Source organism: Anticarsia gemmatalis, chromosome 16 (assembly GCF_050436995.1).
Source record: "Anticarsia gemmatalis isolate Benzon Research Colony breed Stoneville strain chromosome 16, ilAntGemm2 primary, whole genome shotgun sequence".
In the NCBI taxonomy this organism is placed as follows: Eukaryota; Metazoa; Arthropoda; class Insecta; order Lepidoptera; family Erebidae; genus Anticarsia; species Anticarsia gemmatalis.
Window position 1 is genome coordinate 2,702,907 of NC_134760.1, and position 20,234 is coordinate 2,723,140.

General features: G+C 34.5%; 3 protein-coding genes across 7 annotated transcripts in view; 1 reads left to right on the forward strand and 2 right to left on the reverse strand.

Annotated features, from left to right (window-relative positions):
* The window catches only part of Clic (chloride intracellular channel protein 5), a 50,649-nt gene extending 45,457 nt beyond the window's left edge, over window positions 1–5,192 (reverse strand). The window contains exon 1 of one of the 2 annotated variants that reach the window (XM_076124010.1): window positions 5,011–5,192. In XM_076124010.1, the coding sequence (XP_075980125.1) occupies window positions 5,011–5,079 (69 nt within the window). In that variant the 5' untranslated portion in view covers window positions 5,080–5,192. The remainder of the gene's footprint in view (window positions 1–5,010) is intronic. The other variant, XM_076124011.1, reaches the window with a different exon arrangement.
* Window positions 5,193–5,489: 297 nt separating this feature from the next.
* LOC142979206 (pre-mRNA-splicing factor Syf2) lies at window positions 5,490–7,787 on the forward strand. Its single transcript, XM_076124013.1, has one exon. It carries the CDS (start codon window positions 5,624–5,626, stop codon window positions 6,329–6,331), a length of 708 nt encoding a protein of 235 aa, XP_075980128.1. The 5' UTR covers window positions 5,490–5,623; the 3' UTR covers window positions 6,332–7,787.
* A 143-nt stretch (window positions 7,788–7,930) lies between these two features.
* Tab2 (TAK1-associated binding protein 2) lies at window positions 7,931–20,037 on the reverse strand. 4 transcript variants are annotated; one of them, XM_076124004.1, is made up of 5 exons: window positions 18,248–20,037; window positions 15,696–15,911; window positions 15,300–15,443; window positions 10,869–10,913; window positions 7,931–10,692 (listed from the first exon to the last, which is right to left on the reverse strand). In XM_076124004.1, the coding sequence occupies exons 1-5, from the start codon at window positions 19,533–19,535 to the stop codon at window positions 10,667–10,669; spliced, it is 1,719 nt and encodes a 572-aa protein (XP_075980119.1). In that variant the 5' UTR covers window positions 19,536–20,037; the 3' UTR covers window positions 7,931–10,666. The 4 variants fall into 4 exon arrangements, with proteins under 4 accessions (XP_075980119.1, XP_075980120.1, XP_075980118.1 ...); XM_076124005.1 differs by lacking the exon at window positions 10,869–10,913; XM_076124003.1 differs by lacking the exons at window positions 7,931–10,692; window positions 10,869–10,913 and having other exon boundaries at window positions 11,247–15,443; window positions 18,248–19,608; window positions 19,731–20,037.
* Window positions 20,038–20,234: the final 197 nt, after the last annotated feature.

The window sequence follows — 20,234 nt, forward strand, 5'->3', positions numbered from 1 at the left end:
TATTACATAGTGCCAGAATAACTTAAGGCGGATCGTTCTATACCGTTTAGCATAAATTATATTATTAGAAAGAGCAAAAATGTTGACATTATTGTCAGATTCTTCATAAATAATATATTAATTAAAAGGTCAAAGTTATTCAGCCCTATTTTCTGTAAATAATAAATAAATTTAACCCATTACTGTCCTTGTGTGGGCAAGGGTCTCCTCCGTAATGAGGGAGGGGTTAGGCCTTAAAAGTCCACCACGCTGGCCAAGTGCGGGTTGGGGACTTTGCATGCCCTCAGTAAGTGTATTAAGCAAATTTTAGATATGCAAGGTTTCCTCACGATGTTTTCCTTCACCGTTAGACCATGTGATAATTTTCTAATAAAGTAAATCGTATTGCTTCGGCTACAAAATCGTGTACTAATACAAAGACCAGTAAGTAAATGAAATAAAATCACTGACAACGCTAACGATCTTTTGGCGTGATCAATGAAAGTAATATTATGAAGCGTGGCAATAATAATTAGAAATAGAAATACTTTAAGTCTAATTGATCGCTTCACGTACATATACCTATTAAACACTAAGTATAGTTTTTCGTTTTTCCATTAAAAGCTAAAAAACATGCGCTTATGTTATTAAATCTGTAATAACCCTATAAGCTAATTTAACTTGTCGTAATATAAAACCGAAATATGAAAAATTAAATTATGTGAAAAACCTATATCTTATAAAGAAAACTTCTCTTAAAACTGTTGGTAGATTCATGATAAAAGGAATGACTACATACATAACGTATGGTACAAACTCTAATCTTGGCTGCTCGTGACTCACCAGTTTGGTTACTAGAGAAGTAGATCAAATTACCATTCAAATTCGAAGGTTCCAATATTGACATGTCAAAATGATATCTAATATATTGTTAAGTCACGACATGCCTCTAGCGGGCAGTTTGATGAATATCATCAACTAGCTGACCCGCGCAACTTCGCTTGCGTCACATAAGGTGATAATTTTCCCCGTTTTTGTTACATTTTTTACTGGTACTCTGCTCCTATTGGTCGTAGCGTGATGGTATGTAGCCGATAGCCTTCCTCGGTAAATGGGCTATCTAACACTGTAAGAATTTTTCAAATCGGATCAGTAGTTCCTGAGATTAGCGCGTTCAAACAAACAAACAAACAAACAATCAAACAAACTCTTCAGCTTTATAATATTATAGTATAGATATAGATATTAAAATAGATATGAGCATATTGAGCATGCTAATGGTTGATGTCACTCAGTCCCCGGACGCACGATCTGTCGCGTGCAGCGTCACTTTCCCCTGGATGGCGCCCGCGCAGGTTTCTGTTTCAAAGGCGCGCATGCGCTCTCTCGCGTGGAATGCCCGCTGCACTAGGAGATGTATTCAATGTAGGTACTTCGAAACCTCTAGAAATAGATATCGACATGCCTGTATGACTCAATCAATACAGCTGCTCGAGGTACACTTTGTTTCTAAGTTGTGATCTCCGAAACTACAGAAACGATTCTATTTTTTTTTTCGCAATAACACAATAAAATACTTTTCACTATGAGGAATAGAAGACGACAAAGGTGAAGCAATTTGAGGACTAAACATTCTTGCAGGTGGGAGATAAAAGTGTCACACATCTGATTAAATTATCATAAAAACTGTATCTTCTGCAAAAACTAAACCAGGTGGCTGCACGATGTTTAGACACCATCAATTCGCTTCAAACTGCAATGAACGTCAACTCGGGCCGTCTCAAAGCCCCAGGTGTTACCTATACGCGCCAAACAAAGTGTTACCAATTAAAATTATATAATTCAAGCATCAGAACGCACTTGATAAACGACCAAAACAAGGTGTTTTATGAGCGGCAAACACGAAGAGTGGACGCGCAACTCTCCGGTAGGTTGAAGACCTTCCTTCTTCATACATATCGTTTTGCTTTTACTTTTTGTAACGCAACGACAAAATTAATTTGACAAAACGTGAAGATCCAGGCAAGAGAAGACCAAAACAAGGAGCATTTTTTCTATCACAATAATATTCGATTATTTTTCCAGCCAGTTTCTTTTTTAAGTTTTATTTCTCCCTTTTTATAATAGCAATTTTCTAAAGCGCAGGTGCATTTTGCAGCCGGAGTGGGTCAGACTAATCGCTTAGCAAGTACGTTGGCGCGCTAATTGACTGCTACTCATTTACTCATCAACTAACGAGACTCGCATTGGACAAAGGAATTTATCAAGCTCCTAATATAGACTATAGTATGACTGATCAATTAGGATTTTTTGTCAATGAAGTGAAAAGGCCACATGCAGCTGAGCGTAAGTACGAAACTTTTGTTTAAAAAATATTGTCGAAAAACATTCTATAAAGTCACTATACAGAGAACAAGTTGTAGCTGAGTACAATTTTTTTTATGTACTGACTTAAAAGCATTATTTATTAATAACAGTTAAAGACATTTATTAACTACAACTGCAATTAATTAGAACAAAAACCTCAATTTACCTGATCAGCAATTAATCTACCTACTTTGATCACCACAATTCAGTCGAACTTGCAACTTTACCCAGTAAAACATTTCGCAGTACCACATAAAAATTATCTGAACATAAATACAATTGGTAGTCTTCCCGACATTGACTGAATGACATAGTTACTATAAATATTTATATGAAGTAAACATTGTTCGCAGATTTAGCACTAATTGGCATCATTTCAAACATGTTTTAATATTCCTACATGTCATACATATAAATATATTACATTTACTGTAGTTGTTACAAAAGTTAGACATATTATTATGATGTTGCCGAACATCATATGTAAACAAGAGTGCTACAAATGGTATTTTAAGTTTAAAGTGCAAGAATGCAGAATAATAAGGGGTAATAGAAAAAATATTTTTACACAAAACTGTCAATATATCTAAACATTATCAGTTAAAGAAACATACAGTTCGTTATTATAATTAAAAAAATATGATTTTCAATACTATATTCATCAGTTGCATACATCCTGAAAGATGAGCAAGGGTTGCCATCAATCAGATGCCAAAAGAAGAATGTTGTTTTCGACATATTAGAAAAAGGGATAGTTGGAAAGACAAGATGGGCTAAAAAAATTGCTCACAATTTGCCATAAGTATGTGTAGACACATTATACCAAAAGCTGTTCTAAGTAAGTTCTCACTATTCATGCATAATTAATAATCATCATAAGTTAATCTTTATGTTCTAAATAAAACAGTTGTTATTTTCATAATTGCAAAAATATAAAGTTTTTATTGGTTGTTTTACCTCAATAAACATACAGTCACCACTAAAACAAAATGAATATGGGGTGGGGTATAAACCCACTTTCAATGAATTCACAAGTAAACAGCGAAAATTCCCCAAAGTTTTTAAGTACTCTGTACCTACTACTTAAGGAAACTTTCCCGAAAATGGGAGACCCAGGATTTTAGGTCAGAGGCTTGAGGTTATGAGAGGAGAATGTGTTAGATCTTAATCTGAGACCTGTCACAAATGAGGATTCTGAAGTGCTACCTGCTAATGCTGTCACGTAAAGACATGCATAATATTGCACCTTTTGTACCCAGACCCAGACCGAATCATCTTTGGACTGTCTGATGTAATGGGGGTGATTCTTAAGCCAGCAGTATAAAAAGAATTTATAGGTAGATAATTCAAATAGTTGTGTAAGTATTCACTGCATGATTGAAATGTATTATAATATAAAGAACAGTCCATTTCAATCAGTGAAGAAAAGGGATACTAATACTGAAAAAATACTGCTTTATTTCCTATTGATATAATTGTTATGATGTAATACTTCATATGTGGCAAAAAAATAAATTTAAATATGACTTATTATCAAAGTATTCAGGTTCGATGTTATCACAGCCTAATCTATTTGAAATCTTGGTAATTGATAACAATTATGTTAGTCGAGTTAGCATTAATCTATAGATATGAAAATTTTATTATTCTCCATGACACATACATTTATAAGTGGTTACCTACTTGGCAAACAATACTCAGAGATAATGTTTATTCTTCTTATTATATTCTAGTTCAAGAATTTATCATTAACTGTATTAATTACCAACATTATATTACCTATAATATTAGAAAGTACCTATATTTGATTAATATTATTCACCATTCTATAATTAAATTATAATGAATAATATGTTAAACAAGGATAATTTAAGGACTGTATAAAATATTTTTTATTAAAAATCCTTACTGTGTATGACATCCTCAGAGTTATAAATAGCAAGGCCACCAGTGTAGGGTCATAACTATGACTCATCCGTTAGTCACAGTGCAAAGAGGTTTTATTTACCTTATAAATAATAAGAATATTTAGCTTATTGTCTATAAACTCCTTTAAATTAAACAATATAGTTGGAATTACGACAAAATTAGAGTATTAATCACATTAAAAAAGTTATAATGTAATTTAACAATAAGTTTCAAAATTCTATATATTCTGTGTACCATTGATGTAAAACTTCTAGAAATTATATAACAAGAGCTAACTCCATTCAAGTAATGACGTATAATGCACGCTAGCATGCACCTAGTACTTGTGTGTGAACCTAAACATTTAACACTGTACATAATAATAGTGGAGGATAAAAATACGCGCCAAACACCAGACACCAACAAAACAGAGATGCTGTTGACCTAAATAACGCGCATTATAAGTGCAGTAATAATATACTTTCATGCATACGAGCTGAGCACGACAATATCATGCGATTTACAAATGCATGAGCGCCGTACTACCACGAACTACACACTGTATTACTGTATCCACATAACATATTTGCTAAGTTCTCCAAGTTGTAAGCTTTGCCGCATTTAACACCCTTTATCACGACGGCCAGCTCTTCACAATCTTCTTATATCTCCGAAGGCCAACCACAGTAACGCGTGCCTTGTTGACCGATGTAAGCAGCTAATCTTGTGAATAACACGTGTAAAAACTATAGCTACCTTAATAATCAGCTCGATCTCTGGGACGTCTCCGTTCGCTGTTCCATTCTCCGCGATTTCATCCGACATCGTGAACTCCAAAAACACTTTGACTTTATCAGAAAAATATATCTAACAACACAATATCACACAACCGTCACTGTTACAAAACACCGACAGACTGCCTCACTTCAGTTTGGTTCATCGTAAACGCAAGTTTATTGCGTTACTAACTTCGTAACAATATTACTTTCAAAAGTTTTTGATTCATGGAAACAACAATCAGATAGGTACGTTATATTTTTATGAATAGAAATATTTCACAAGGCATTTTATTGAATAACTACGAGTATTCACAATATAATTACTAAATAAATTTGTAAACAACAAACATGTTTCTTTTCTATTTCAGGACGCATTTGTAAGTCGAATGCATTTTTTAAACTAAATAATCGACTAATAGCCATAGACTTAGAATGTTCCAACGTGGGTGACCGCGGATCATCACTCTAATGTAAAAAAAAGTTTTATTGACAAAAGTTGTCAAAACTACGGAAGGAAAACACGCAATATTGCGTTTGTCCGATTTTATTTTACATTTTTAGTTCAATATCGTCAAAATCGTTGTATAAAGATGAGTGCAACAGCAGAAGAGTCAACATCGGCACCGCAGGAGATGACGTTTGCACAAAAACAAGCAGAACGTATGAAAAGATTACGTACGTTACATTCAGCAAGAAATGAAGCGAGGACACACAATCATCAGGAAGTTGTAGCAGAAGAAGCCAGGAACAAATTGCCTCCAAATTATGAAGCGAAACGTCGCCAGGCTGAATGGTTACTCGATGATCAGAAGAAACGCGAAGAAGCTGAAGGATCGGGTAAAGATTATGACAGAGTCAAACTTCTGAACATTTCAGCCACAGAGGCAGAGCGACTGGAACGAAAGAAGAAGAAAAAGAATCCCGATCAGGGCTTTTCAACTTATGAACAAGCTACAATAAGGCAGTACAACAGACTTGTGAAAAATATGCCTTCTGCTGACATGGATCAATATGAAAAACAAAAGCAAAAATACGGTGATGCATTCTACGGCGGTCCAAATGTGATTATTCATGGTATGCATGAGGATCGTAAACAAGCCATAGACAAAATGGTAGATGACTTAGAAGGGCAGATTGCCAAGAGGGCTAAGTACTCGAGAAGGCGGACTCACAATGATGATGCAGATATTGACTACATCAATGAAAGGAACGCCAAGTTCAACAAAAAGTTGGAGAGATTCTATGGGGAACATACAGCAGAAATCAAACAGAATTTGGAGCGTGGTACTGCTATTTAAATGTAGTGTTTCTGTGTAATTACAATGAACTATCACAAAGACTACTATGTGTTGAAAAGATTATATCTTAGTCATATTATGTGTTATAAGTACATTTAATTTCTAACACTCTTATGTTCAGTGATTATCTTTGGCAAGACACTACCATGATAATGGGCATAGGCATTGCTAAATTGAAATAAACTACTATCCTTTGTGCTGCATTCATTAATGATACAAATGACTATATTTATGATTAAGATTATAATTATCCTTTATACATTTAGATTGACTGTTATACAACCATATCATTCAGCTAACTATTTTAAACTCTCATATGTCCACATATTATTATAATGTAATCTGGAAAATAAAGATTTTTTAAAGTGTTACTTTCGATCGAGTTTCAGATTTGTTACATTATAATATAACATTCAATCACATGATCCATTAATTGACTTCTAATACAAATACAAACCAATATTTATAAGCCACTTTTAACACATACTTCTATATTGCATATTGGCTAACTGTAAATACAACAATGCATTTTTATTACTACTAGTTGTAATCTTAGATAAAAGTTGTATGTTTCTACAAAAAAATATTTTGTGAAGGCTTTTAATATTGATATTAAAGTTAATTGTTCTGCACTGTCTTACCATAGGTATTTAACTAGTAACTAGTATAAGATATTTTGTAAAATAATAAGGTACCTATAGTAGTCTAGCAACTTAGTATAGAGCCGATTTATCTAGATTATAATTAAAACTGTGTAACCTGAATTAAGTAGCTGTAGAATCAAACAGTCTCTATTTTATATAGGTACTTCAGTCAGCTACAAACCTTGCACACGGCTCTCTACAAAATTGTTGGAAGATAGTTAAGAACTGATGTTTCCATCATCAGATCAGTTTATTTTAAGGCAGTGGTTCCTAACCGGTGGTCCGCAAATGACTTGAAAATTTAAAATTTTCAGCATTTTAATACACTATATCTTTAATATACTAAGATAGTGGTCCCTGATAACAAGAATAATATAAAAGTGGTCCCTGGTAACAAGAATAATATAAAAGTGGTCCCTGATAACAAGAATAATATTAAAGTGGTCCCTGGTAACAAGAATAATATAAAAGCCGTCCCGGACAAAGAAAATGTTGGGAACCCCTGATTTAAAGAATAAAATATATGCTAATTATTAGTGAACTTGTCTGGCTTTTTAAAAAAAACTTAACTGAAGGTGGAAAAATCAACTAAAAAGTTAAGTATTGAGTAAACTGCACTTAGGTTGTTAAATTAAAACAAATAAATTAAACAAATTTCAATAACAAGTTTATTTTGATAAAAAGTGCCAATTAAATAAAGATATTAATTTATATATCAAATAGATATTTTACATTATGTAAATATACTATAAAAAGCGCTAAATACTTTTTATTTATAACAACAGAACCTAATGTGCAAGTAGTTATTAGATTTATATTGTAAAAAATCTGGAATTGAACATTTGATATTAAAACAAAAATCCATTTTCCTCAAATGTATGTCAATTAAAATGTTTAGGTATATTTGTACAAAATAATGAACATTTTGTGTAATTTTTTAGACTTACGATTTTTAATAAAACAAAAGTTACATACCTACTTGAAATTGTATTTATTTTCATTGGTAGTTACCCTTTAACTGGGGCAGGTTTCTTGGTATGAGTAATTTATTGTACTTTCTTTTCAGCTAATTATTGTATAAAAATCTGTTGAACCTGCCAATCCTTGAAATAGCCACTAGATGGCACTACAATAGAGTTGCCATAAAACCAGGAAAAGATCAACTGCATTTAGTAAAAATCCAATAAAAATCGTTAGCCTTGTCTTGAACTGCGACTACCACGAAATAACTAACACTAGAGGAAGGGGCATGTGGGCGTGGCGTGCGTGCCATTTAAAGTATGATTAGCTAGACCTACCCTTCAACTAACGCACGTAGATAAAATTCCGACATAAAGCACAAAGTATTAGCGCAAAATACGACTCTAATGTCATTGAAATATAGCTGATCATTTATTCCTTTTCATATTTCAGTTAAATGTCATCGGCTGAGATGGCGACAGCGATCTTCAACGAAATGGTATGACATGCCCTTTCTTCTTGTGTTAACTAGTTATTCAGTGGCGATGATTTTAATTTAAACAATTATGTTGTCAGGTACTATAATAATTTATCGTACAAAATATTATCCTGTTTATTCCTAGTACTTGCACATACTCTGTTTATAACTTACAACAGAAAAGAAATACAATAGCATTGTCATACATATAATTATGTACAATAAATGAGCACAAGTTTATTTTTATACAGAAAGAAATGCTTATTGCTTAATACATACATTATAATGACAAGTTCGGAGCTTCGACTAGAAATCACAGTGATTGTTTCATTAATTCCTCAACATTAGCTAGTTCATCTAATGCTGGACGTATTATTTAGAAATAGACAAACTATTTGTAGCTATTTGCTAGATAACAAATTAGGTATTCATTTAATTATGGAGTTATTTTTTTATAATTTACTTGTCTATAGGTCATATTTTTTTTAATATTTTTTCTGTCTGAGGTAATGCCATGAACTGCATAAATAAACTATTGCTAGCAGTTGTCTGAGAAACAATAGTTCTGAGATTTAACAAAAGGTTTCTGAGAGTTTTATTATTTTGAATAGCATTTAATTAATATTATGTTGTGATACTTATTACAGAATTTTCATATACCTACAATGTTTACAAGCAGCAATTAATTTCAAAAATTGAATCACCATGCCTTTGCTATAGATTTCCTATACTAGGTTTTTCCATTTGCTCTGTTAGCAAAACAAACAAATGATTTAAGTACTTTTTATTAATCCCTCATTGCTCTCTTACTTAATAAATGTGTAGATAGATAGATAAGTATTTTATGTTGCAGTGTATAATAATATTAATCCAGAATTTAGGCAACCTTAGGTCGACATATCCATTAGTTACCGCATCGACATATAATTTATGACCTATTTCGCTTGTTCTCGTGATACAAGCGAAAATATGTATAAATGTGAGCGGCCCTGCTCTATTATACTCGTCAGACACACGAATCTAAATACTGGATTACTTATATTTAATTTAAACTTTAACTTAACTTTAACTCTGAATGCAGCACGTAGCAACTGACGAAATATTGTATATTCTAAAGATTGAAAAAAGGACGACGTAGGTACCTATATATTTGTTGCAAATTGTGTGTGTTATTAATATATTGTTTGTGGATCAGGTACCTATTACTGTTTATCAGTAAAATATAGGTAATTAAAGGGAATAGATAAAGATATTTAATTAAAATTATGAAGAAGTGCCATCTAGTCTATTAGCTGCTCGAGATTGTAATTGAAGAGTAGTACTTATTTTGAAATTAGCTCGAATACAATTATAATTCTATTCTGTAGGGATTTGGAGTAAGAAGCAGATCTGGTTTGATTGAGCTACATACTTGCCTACAGACTGTACATCGGGTGTACCAACACTCAGAAACCTTCAGTTATCCTAAAGAGATTATGAAATGGTGTGATATAACAATATTATTTTAATGTAATGTAAAGGAACTATAAAACGATTTACTTCTCCATAATCCAATCTTAGACACAACAAAAATCACATTTCTGATAGTTGCGCCATAAATGCGACAAAAGTGCTTGTGGCAATATTTTTAGAAATCACAGTTTCTTCACTACATTTTAACTAGAATTGGTTATTATCAGTTTGAACTCCATATTTTACTAACATAAGAGGAAGCTTATAGGTGTTTTTGATAGATTTATGTAGTTTTGTCTGTCATACAATACATTTTATGATTGTTGTACAACGCCATCTACATTTGCGTTAGAACAACTTCTGTAATTAGCAGAACGTATAGTTATTAAATTAATACTTCCCTATCAACCTTAAGTGCAGCAGTGTTTAAAATGTAAATAACTTTCTAGTTATCCGCATTTGGTACAACAGAGCACTCAATGAGAACAGGAAACAACAAAACATTGTGATCGAATAACGGGGTTTTTGGAATGTGTAAAATCAAAAAATAAAATTACTTTTTTATAACTATAACAGTAAAAATCAGACTTTCTAATTACCAAATGCGAATATCACAGATTGGTTTGTACTACTGCACTTAAGGGTCGATTGCGTTTCACTCCTTTATACATATACATTAATGTTTAAGAATCATTGACTCAGGTAAAATGTGTGTAACTTGAAAATGATTTATTCATTATGTAAAAGAAGTCTAACGCAATCAAACCTCAATCGTACTCCCGTTCAACTCTCGACTGCATCTCATAAGACCCACGAGCGTGTTATTTCTGTAACGAAAAAACAAGTTATGTTTTTAAGGTTTATTTAATTACACACGAGCGACGTTTTACTCTACTGTTTTTAAGGAAGTGTGTACCTATCTTGTAAAATTTTGACAATGCGTAGCATTCTTAACCACTTTATTTCTATTCGCAGATAGTAGTTAACAAAGTGGCATACTTACTTCGTCGACCCGGCACTAGACGAACAGTTATTCCGTCCGAGCGAACTGCGTGGAAAAAATATTATTTAAGAAAAAAAAATTGACACCGTAACGTAAGTAAAATAAAATATAAACACTGCATTCCACTTCACGACATTCTTGTTATAGATTAATAAGAGCAAAAACACGACTTACCTTATTTTTTGAACTGATTATCTTGAAAAAAGAAAACAGGAATTTTTACGCGTTCTTTGCCCCAATTAAGAAATAAGTATTTTTTTTTTCGTCTGTGACTATTAACTTTTTTTTTTACTTTAAGGCATTTGTATTGGCACAGAACACGTAAATTGTAAAGCTATGAAGAGGGGTTAAATTGCATCACAAAGAAAAAAATCGTCATTTGATAATAAACATCGTATTTATTCTCTGATATACAATAAAAAATTGATCACAATCGATATTATCCTATAATGTAACAATAAATCTACTATTCAAGCCACAATGTTTCAAATATTTATTTAAACGATATGTGCAGTCAACATTATATTTTAAAATCCCGAAATTCATTTCTGAAATCTGCTATGTTGGTATCATAGATTTATAAATATTTTCTTGTGTAATTCAGTACCAACATCCCTTTCATGAATAAGTTTATTTTCACACTTCTACCATAAACAATAAGTAAAATTTACTAGAAACATTTATATTTTTAAGGTATTATTTAACATTATCACAATCGTTGGAAATATTCAAGGCTACTTAGGAAGTTTACTTAATTGATAAAAAAACAAATAAAATTCTTATATGAAAATCATCCAGGTGAAAAAAGATATGGTAAAATGTTGCACAATAAGATAGTATTATAAAACTTTGGTGAGTGACTTGAATGTCTCCTGCTAGTATCATAATGACATGAAGGATGAGCTATAAAGTTATAATCAACAAGACACTACGCCTATCACAGTTAAATTCGAATGTACATTATACCTGCTTTTGTTTTCTACATTATTGCATGAAATACAATGTTAATAAAGTTTAGATATGATGACTTAAATTGTGCATTGTCTCTTTCTATCCGAGCTCATTCGCAATAAGGAAGAAAAAGACAGTCAATCGAAAATTTAATAATGACGTCTAATAATTTTATATCAGTGAATTAGGTATGACTGAGCAAGATTTGAGCAAAATCGAAGAAAACGGCTAATTCATATTTTCCAAAGGCAATAAATATATTTTTTAAGATACATTTTTGGCAAGGCGCAATAAAATAGTCTTAAAAACGAGATCGTGTGATGTTCCTACCATTATAATAATGACCAGTCAACAAGTGATGTTTAAGTCTGCCTAATAAAATTTAATTTAAGTAAAACAATAAATACATCTCATCTAATAATTTCCTTTTTACCTAAAAACTAGATAAACAATATATTTTACAAAACCTCGACTATCAACAGTTATCCAGCATCATACAAAAAGTCTAACAAAAACCTGTTTGACCTAAGAACCTGTTTGCTACATGCATACATTTATATTATCTAGTCAATACCTATTTAGAAAACCAGAAAAAAGGGGGGTGAATTCCTATATACTATCGATTAATGACGACAGTGTACATATCGACGAACTATGTTGTACTAAATACTAATCAGCGTCCCTAACGTATATCGCAAGAACTATTGTCTTAAGGGAATTTAATTTATTTAGTTAGGTTTTTGTGACCTTTATATTTCGAAAAAGAAAATGCTAATGTTAGTATAGGGGGGTGAACAATACTAAGTATCGCCCTAGGTGCCGAAGAGACAGTAGGAAATTGCGCTACAGACAATTGATATAATATATTCACTCATAAGTATTTTATAATAATAGTTCGTAATACCAGTGACAATACATATGTATTTACTCAAGTTAAGGGAATCTTTACTCATGTTAGTTTTCATTAGATGCAATAGCTGCGATTCTAATAGCGCTAAACAGAAAATAAAGCAAAACGCTTATCTCCATATCGTAGTTAATAAAATTAAACAATTGATACGGCTACATTTTACTATTTAATATTTAAATAGGTATATAATATATATAAATAGATATATCGCAAAGCTGAATTTTATATATTGAGCTAACTTTATTTTTGTATATAATGTCGCACTTTCGAACTAATATTACAAACTCGAAAGTTTGTAAGTATGGCTGGATGTATGTATGTTTGTTACTCTTTCACGAAAAAACGAATGGACGGATTTTAATGAAACTTGATACACTAATAGCTTACAATCTGGATTAACTTATATGACACTTTTTTTTCTGGGAAATTTTTTCACGCCGACGTAGTCGCTGGCAAAGGCTAGTTGTACATTATTCAGTAGTGATACGATTGGAAATACTGGGCTTAGGTGCACAAAAGCACATATTTATAATCAAAATACCTGTTACATATATAAAATCACGCCTATTTCCCATAAGAGTAAGCACAAACTAAAAGAAATAATTACGCATTGATTGAGACAGCTATCCCACTATTAATGCTAAAGCATTGTGTAACGCGAAGCAATAGCACTTAGATGATTCATCGTAAGGCCGTCGTTTAGTAAATAATACTTATTACACAACTAATATCTAACGCAGGGGTTCCCAGCCTTTTCTTAGTCCCCGGACCAATTTTTTTATTATTCTTGCTAGCAGGGACCACTATGTAAGTAGGTATATTAATAATAAAAAAAATATCCTGAAGATTTTAAATCTGAAAATCATTCACGGACCATATTTTGACTTCCACGGACCACTGGTTGGGAACCACTGGTCTAACGTGAAGGCATATGCTTTTCGCAAAAACATCGACTACTTTTAACTAAATAAAAAAAGGAAGATGTTTTCAATTTGTTTGTTTTTATTTTATGTTTTATACGTCATAACTTTTTATTGGAGGACCTCTGAGGTTAAGCTATACTTGCCGAGGCTATGGATGGGTGACCAGATTATACACGAGTTCCTCGGTGTTTTGGAAGGCATCAATTGTGGTCCAGGATGTAATTTTCAATGATCTTCAGTTACACTACACTTACAGTCGTTACCGTTAGTCAGAAACTTGAAAGTTTGTCTTACCGAGTATCGTGTTATAACCCAGGTAACTGGTTTTTGGAGGTCCTATAGGCAGTAGCTACACGTAAAATACAGGCTTTCAACTACATCCGGTGAGAACATAAGCCGACTCCAACGTCTCCAACATAGTTGGAAGAAAGGCTAGGCTAATGATGAGTTTTATATAATGCAAAACAAGCACGGTGGTAAAAGACATTTTACCTTTTAAATCGTATGTTTACAAATGACATATTTCGAAATGTATTCATGTATGTGCGAAGGCCATTACCCTCTTAGTATATAGGTGTATGTATACACGATGATTCACGTTAGAAAGTCACGTGGCCATGAAGTTACTAAAACATGGTCAATCGCATTCAAATCACGTATCACCGTATGATTCAAACTTCCCTTTAAGTTTATCTAAATTTAGCGATAAATTCGTATCGAGATGGAAAGTAGTTTCCTTCGTTTGATAATGTACATTACAAATAATTATATTAACTTCACCGGTGGAAAAAAAGCCGTAGTATGTTATTACAAATGTATATAAAAAAGGAAAGATAGTTCATTGGTTAGTTTAGAAAAACTAGAAAAAAGTAAGACAGAGTACCCGATTCCTTTAGTAGCTGACAAATAATAGCTACCTATGTGTATATTATATATCAACGATGTGATAGAATAATATTTAGTTCTTCGATAAATCCGGTTTCGATCAAGTTTCTAAACGTGTAGATGCTGGATAACGGCCGACATTTATTTTTATTAGATTTCTATATATTACAAGACAAGTCGTAGGTAAATCCAGTCGCATATAAAAATACACGGACACACATGCGAGGATCATATTTGAACATCTGTGCCTAAATAAAAAAAAAATACTTTTTTATTTAGACACTAATGACAATGAAAAAATATATGCAAATATGATTATTTAAATAAAATAAAAATATAAATCAGGTAACGGAAAATCCCAACAAAGGCACAGTTCATCACGGTGTTGGTATTTTCATTGTTAATAAACGTTTGCATGCCAACATTAACATGCCGGGTGAGTTTTAAGCACAACACATTGTTTTTAGCCTCAACTTCAACACTTCAAACACGAGTTTTAAACTTGGAACACTGATACACAAGCACTGTTTGTTTATGGTTTTATAGTTTTTAACACTATAGGCACTGTATAAGGCAAAGGAACTTTAGCCGTTCGGCCGCGTCCGGCGCGATTCAGCTTAGGGTTAGTTCGATAGTTCGACTAGGCTGATTGAGTCTGAGTTAGTGAGGGCGGGAGGTCGTCGAGGTTCGCGCCCCTTCGGCCTCGGTCACGGAAGGAGCCGAAGCCGGAGTCCTGCGTCCTAAGGGGAGACTCAGACGTACCTACTAATATCCGCGGCATGTCGCACTCCTCGCATTTGTCGAGGAGCGGGTGGTTCCTGAACGTGCACAAATGGCACTGCCAGGTCGACGACGGCCGTTGGCCGGTGTAGATGTTGCTGTAGAAGTTCCCTGAATCATCAGGCTCTGAAACGTACAACAATTACTATTAGCTGCATGAAAAATCTCTTTCATATAAGGTAAATGACAGTGTTCTGTTTCGCATCCACATATTATTATGCAGCATTCATTACAAAATATCAAAAGTAATGCATATCTGCAATTGCAAAAAACATTTCGCTCGATAGGACAAGATCTTTACAGAAGCACATAAAGCGAAATGGCAACTTTCTATCGCCATACATGCAACTAAACGCATAGAAAACGGTGTTTGATTACCATTGCCGGTCATTTCGAGTCGTTTCGCGAGCGTCCCGCATTGATTCCGCAGTCGTTCCACGTCGTCCCGCAGTCGTTGCGTGGCGGAGGGCGCGGGCGGCGGCCCCGCTAATATCCTCGTCTCCTTCGTCAGCTGAGCCAACCGCCCTTTCTCCTCCGCTAACGCCATCGCTAGCCGCTCCAATCTCTCTTTTTGCCGCTCTATTAGCGAACGATCTAGAAATTTAGGAAACCTTTCCTTAGTAACATTTTAAGGCATATTTTTTGCTAAGACTAAAACTAGGAGGAGGTATAAAAATTGCTTCTGATATGACAGTGCACATACACTAAGGGGAAATGAACGTGAAAATATATCAGATCAGAAAGACTGTCAGAAAAACTGTCCTGAGTCCTGACTGCTAAGCATTACATAGGGCTTTTCTGAATTAACACACACACACACACACACACACATCACATTTAACTCTTTAATTTGCTTCAGGGGATTTTTATTTCATTTGTATTCTCTCTGCATTACTATTAGTCAAATCATGGGTTTGAACAGACAAAAACACTATCGTAGTAGGAAGTTTGTACAAATATATGGGCGTATCGAGCAATTTTATCACTTATAGGTACTATTCATTGACGATATGTAGATAATAGCGTGAATATCTAACAAAATACTACCCTTTGTTTTCGTCGATTTATTAGAGAATGTGAGACAATCGCGTTAAGCAAGGGGTTTTGAGAGGATGCCTGTTAACTTGTAAATATCAGCATAAGGTGCAGCGCACCTATTTTTAGACTGTGAAAATAAGTTCTATTTTCACAGTCTAAAAAAATAGGTTCTATTTTCACAGACTAAAAAGTGCGTCACGGATAGTCTGTTGTCTGCGCTGTACCTAATGGGAAACATGTTTTTGGCCGACTCATAAATAAGGGAAATCTTTGCCTAACGGTCCCGCTGCAGGGCAAGGGTCTACTCCTGTAATGAGGGAGGAGTTAGATCTTACGTCTGAATAGAAATTTGGAGAGAAAGCAGCAATTCATGTAGCCCAAAAACAGATTTCTGGAATCTGGGGCAATAATGGCTCATTCATAGGCCGAATAAGGCGGGGAAAACGGTGGATTTTCCGGACATCTGTCAATACTTAACACACAACTGCGATAAACCTTTTAAAAGGCTTGTGAAAAAGACGATAAAAAGGAATGGGACAGTATTAGAAATCTGCAAATAGTTCAGAAAAAAGTTTGTTTACACAAAAGTTTTTACCTGAGCTTGCTGCGTGTCGAATAAAGAGCATTATAAATACTGCACCTACGCTTTTCGCGAACGAATCGTACGCGCACGCGTGTCGTAAGTAATTATTGCTTTTAGATCTTTTGTGTCAAAATACCGGATGATACAGACTTTTTATTTTAGATTTTAGAATGAAAAGATTTATTTTGTTGCTATGGAGGTCTGCTGCAATTTGTTGCTCTTGATTTATTTTTCATTTCAGTCAGGGGGTAGAAAGCCTTTACCCAACAGTAGGGCACTCAATCAGGCTAGGAAAAAAAATGTTTTAGTGTATGTGCACTCAATATATTTGAATAGGGATTTATGATTTCATTTCATATCTGATCAAATCGTCCCATGCAGAAATATTTATTTTATCAGTAACCAATATAGAAATTTATACATGAAAGTTTTATTTGACTTAGCAATTTGTATACAGGTTTAAAAAATCAAACTAACCCACTTTCACTCACTGCAAAATGAAGGTGTACACAAAAGTCAGGCAACAACTCTAATTCAAGCCAAATTAAGTAGAATAACATAAAACATGTATTTTTTTAATGGCATGCAAAGTCCCCAACCTACATGTGGTCAGTATGGTGGACTCAGGGCTTAACGCGTCACCCGCTCGGGAGAAGACCCATGCCCAGCAGTGGGTCAATTATAAATTATATAATAATAATAAAATATAAATTTAACCCATTACTGTCCCACTGCTGGGCAAGGGTCTCCTCCCGTAATGAGGGAAGGGTTAGGCCTTGAGTCCACCACGCTGGCCAAGTGCGGGTTGGGAGCAGTGGGTCAATTATGGATTTAAAAAAAATTAAATAAAAGAATTCGTAACTAGAAAAAACCATTGATTATTTATCAAAAATATTGCTGAAAGATTAGTTGCTGTATACTTAAATAAGATTATACCTAATCCTGCATTTTAAATTTCCTCTTATTTGTTGACTTACTAGGTATATAAAGAGGTAAAATAAGATGTTTTTTTCTAGTGTCATTGACTGGTGGCATTTCATTTTCCTTATTGAAATATACCTATTTCTGATATAAAGTTGATACTTATTGTGGAACATAGTTTTTATTTTAATAGGTTTTGCTTCAACAGTGAAAATAATTGATCCAAATTTTTCATAGCTATTTATGCTCTTTAACTTATTTTTCAGATCAAATCATTAGAAAAGAAAAAACAATTATTAATGAGATTCTTAACAAGAATTGTTGTATAACAATATTTAAGTGACAAGCTCGTTAAAGTAAGTAGTACATAATAGGATATAGCACTTACCAAGGGTTGATACAGGAGGATCGGGGGCGACTCTGGTGGGTCTCGGCGAGGTCTCAAGCCGTGAAGGTTGCGTCGGCGGAGGCGGTGCACGGCGGCGCGGCGCTCGAGCCGTGCTCGGGCTCACCGTCACCGTCACGTGACCCTCGAACCCACTGTCCTCATCCCGCGTGTCTCTCACAGGACTCGCCATGTTCGACGTCGGAGTACACACAGTCAAGTTCACAGATGTAATAGCTCTAGGACTATCGTAGTCCTCTAACCAAGGATCACCATAACCACGACTCAAGTCCTGAATATGACAATTTACATTAACCGACAAGTTCAAGGGATAGCCCCGCTCTGGCCTATATGATGTATTGGACTTGGCCTCTTTCATAGGCTGACTATCATTCCTTGAAGCAGATGGTGCCGGAGACACTGTCCTACAAGTTTCAGCCTCTGGCTCTTTTAATGTCTGTTTAAATGCAATACCTGGATTTGTTTTTATGAAGTCAAGTGTGTTGGGCCGTTTTGGTTTCTCCTGTGGTGTTTGTTTTACAGGCTGCGGCTCCTCTTTTTTTATTGTTTTCTTTTCTTTACCTTTTTCTAGTCTTTCAGGTAAGTTGTGGTTGATCCTATGACTTTTAAGTATCCTGTAATTTGTGCTCTCTGGTTGTTCTAGGGTTGTTTGTTCTTGTCGTGGAGAAACAGCCTTTTCCTCAAGAGGTGAGACCACTTTTTCTTCTTTTATGTTTTCATTTGACAATTCCAGATCACTAGGGGACTCAGCGTTATATTTAGCATAGCAGTTATCAATATTAATTACAGTGACAGGTGAAGTGTTGTTGTTACTTCTGTGTGTTTCCTCATTTTTAGTCTCAACAATGTTTTGATTGGCATCAGTGTTCAGTTTATTCAGTGGCTCGGATGTAGGTGTGCCAGTGCTCAGTATCGCCTTCTGTGGCCCTTCACAAGTGATAGATTTAAGTGCTGTTGACTTCACAGCTTCGTGCTTCACTATGGGCTGATTCCGGCACTTGAGCGGTAGGTTGAGTCTGAGTTCATTGAGCTGACGAGCGGCCGCCGATGAGGACGCATGGTAGGCGTGCGTTAGGGAGGCCTTGACTTCGCTATGGAGGTGCTTCTCGCAGGCTTGTTTATCATGACAGTACAATTCGATGGTATTTGACACAACATGATCAGGTACGCCAGGAAACTTCTGTTTTAGCTCATGGAACAATTGCATAAGCGATATATTGGTGCATGCGCACGGTGCAGGGCTCGCAGCGCTCTCAGAGGGGGCAGACATCGCCGCCCATCCTAGCGGAGGCCCACCGCTTCGCCGCGAATACTCTCCTCACGGGAAGGCCACAAATCTTTCGCTACTCACCGATGAAAACAATAAAACATTTTATTACCTAATTTGCACTGTAAATAACGTCTTGTCTATTTTGTGACGTCACAATCCCGAAAATCACAATTCTGGACAGTTACGTATACATACCCGAACCTTCGCCGCAGTTACCGTTCATGCTATGTTAATCCCGACGGCACACACATGACGAAAAAGAGCACATACCGAGACAAGGCTAAATTTTTATATCTTTTGTTATCATACCAAAGCTTGATATTTCGTGAAATTGCAACATTCGAGTGTTGTGAAAATGTACGGAACGTTGTATGATAGTGTAAAATATTCGATTTTTTCCTTATAAAGTAACACCAAACACACCTAAAGCGTACAAAGGTAATAATTATTGCACCCAAAAATAAATTACGAAAATTGCACGACTTGTCAATCCGAATCTGCCATTTTGGCAATAGACAAATGTAAATGTTTTCTTCAATGATAATTGCCCAACGTCATACCTATAGCGTAAAATAAAATATTAATCAACCCAAACCCAAGGAGTGCTAGTTCGTTGAACTGAAACAAACAGGTGTAGTATTGGTATACATTTTAATCAAAATATCGTATGCATTTTAGGATTCTCGATTTAGATTCTCC